A 1,939-nucleotide genomic window follows, 5' to 3' on the forward strand; every position below is an offset into this window, starting at 1 on the left:
TTGTCGTTCACATCAAGCACGCGAACAATAATGCTGGCTGTACCTGTGCGCGTGGGCACCCCACCGTCCACAGCGGTCAGAATCAGATTATGAACAGCCTGATGTTCTCTGTCCAGAGCCTTTTTCAGAACCAAATCAGCAAACTTCGTTCCGTCTCTCCCGGTCTGAATTTCAATAGCAAAATTATCACTTGCGCTCAGATGGTAGTTTTTTACAGAATTCGTCCCAACATCCGGGTCAGCAGCGTTGTTCAGGGAGAATCTCTCTCCAACAGGGCTCGACTCTGAGATGTCTAAATGCATCGTTCCTCTACGAAAATGAGGAGCGTTATCGTTTATGTCCAATATTTCAACCTCTATGTTAAACATGCGCACAGGGTTTTCAATGGTTGCGTCTAATCTAAGAAAACACGCCGTTGCTGTCTTGAGAGGACAAAGAAACTCCCTGTCAATCCTTTCCAAAATAAAAAGCTCCCCCGTGTCTTTGTTAATATCAAGATATTTCTTGTTGCCCACCACGTCCACCCGCATTTTTCTTTTGCTCAGACTCCTTACATCTAATCCCAAATCAGCCGCTAAATTCGCAACAACGGACCCTTCATCCATTTCCTCCGGAACGGAATAATGAGTAACCGTTCTTGCCGTGTCCAGGATGGAAGAAAAACAGAGCAACACTGCAACATACCTCTTCCACTCAAAACAAACAGGTTGGCGAGCCATTGTCATTAATCCGTCTTCAAAGCCCTATACTTGATATTTCGTGGTGTATCTGTACCAAATGTAAACGAGATTTTAAATAAACGACTCCTTTTCGTAGCACAGTTGTGAAAGGAATGACTCCTTTCACGGCTTCCAAAGAACTGTCGTGAAAACGATGACTTCACCACTGCTTTCTTTTCTTGGAGAGCAGCGACATGAACGGCTTATTTTAAAAATTGTATCGTTACAGAGTAGACGGAAAGAAAAACCGGTTTAAATAGGTTTTAATATTTTTCAGTTATTTTTCAAAATATTTTACAACCTCTTCAATGTTTAATTCATAATTTTCATGTTTTCTTCATTATATTCTAACGTGTTATTTTTCATGTTCGTACAAATACATCCTTGGGTCATGCGTTTTCTTTCCTGTCTTGTTTGTACATTTAAGCGATTTATCACTTATCGCTGTGATATTTTTTTTATCACAGCCAAAAAAAAAATAAATAAAAGATGGTGCAAGGGCGCATGTTAAGTTTTTTAGTAGGTTCGTCTTTTTGGTTTTCTTTATTTGTGTTTTTGTTGTTTTATGACCAAGTCTGAATGTAGTGTAGCAGGAGTTAAATACTTTGTAGAGAGCATTAAATTTATTGACGACAAAACTGATCAGAAAATATGTTTTAAGCATATAGCAAAACCTAAAAGGAACAAAAACACAAAGACTCTACAGGACATTAAGATCTACAACTGGCAAAGTAAGTGACACTGGTTATTTAGAAGGTATCTGATAATAAACAAGGTAATATCTATGTTGAAATTGGGATTTTTTTTATTTTAATAGAGCTTTTATTCGTGCAACATTTTATTATGACATTACTTATATGGAAGATAATTCCATTCTCTGTGAAATTTGAAATAAACCGTTAAAGGTTTTGAAAACAATCTGAGTTTAATTTTTCACTTATATTTGTCCTACCTGCAGAGTGGAAGCAGCCGAGTCACTAGTCTCTGACAGTCCTGTCCCTCTCGGGATGCTGGACACAATGTATCTGGAGCCCTTTGGCACAGGCTGTCTGACCACCAGCTTTCCTTTCCTGGTCTCTGCTAGAAACAGACTGTACCAGTAGGCATCGTTGGACACCAGAGTGGAGTCTGCGATGGTGGAGTTCCTCTCACTGATCACACTGTTCCTGCTGGGAGGAGCAGCTTTGCTAGGCTTGGATTTCTGACACTTCAGCACGATG

General features: G+C 39.7%; 1 protein-coding gene across 3 annotated transcripts in view; it reads right to left on the minus strand.

The window, feature by feature from the left end:
* The window catches only part of pcdhb (protocadherin b), a 37,839-nt gene that overhangs the window by 13,878 nt on the left and 22,022 nt on the right, over positions 1 to 1,939 (minus strand). The window contains exon 5 of one of the 3 annotated variants that reach the window (XM_016665503.1): positions 1,774 to 1,779. The exons of 1 other annotated variant lie outside the window; for it this stretch is intronic. In XM_016665503.1, coding sequence (XP_016520989.1) covers positions 1,774 to 1,779 — 6 coding nt within the window. Of the gene's footprint in view, positions 1 to 1,439; positions 1,672 to 1,773; positions 1,780 to 1,939 lie in introns of those variants that run through there. One more of the 3 variants, XM_016665504.1, reaches the window with a different exon arrangement.

Source organism: Poecilia formosa, unplaced genomic scaffold, assembly GCF_000485575.1.
Source record: "Poecilia formosa unplaced genomic scaffold, Poecilia_formosa-5.1.2 Scaffold592, whole genome shotgun sequence".
NCBI lineage: Eukaryota > Metazoa > Chordata > Actinopteri > Cyprinodontiformes > Poeciliidae > Poecilia > Poecilia formosa.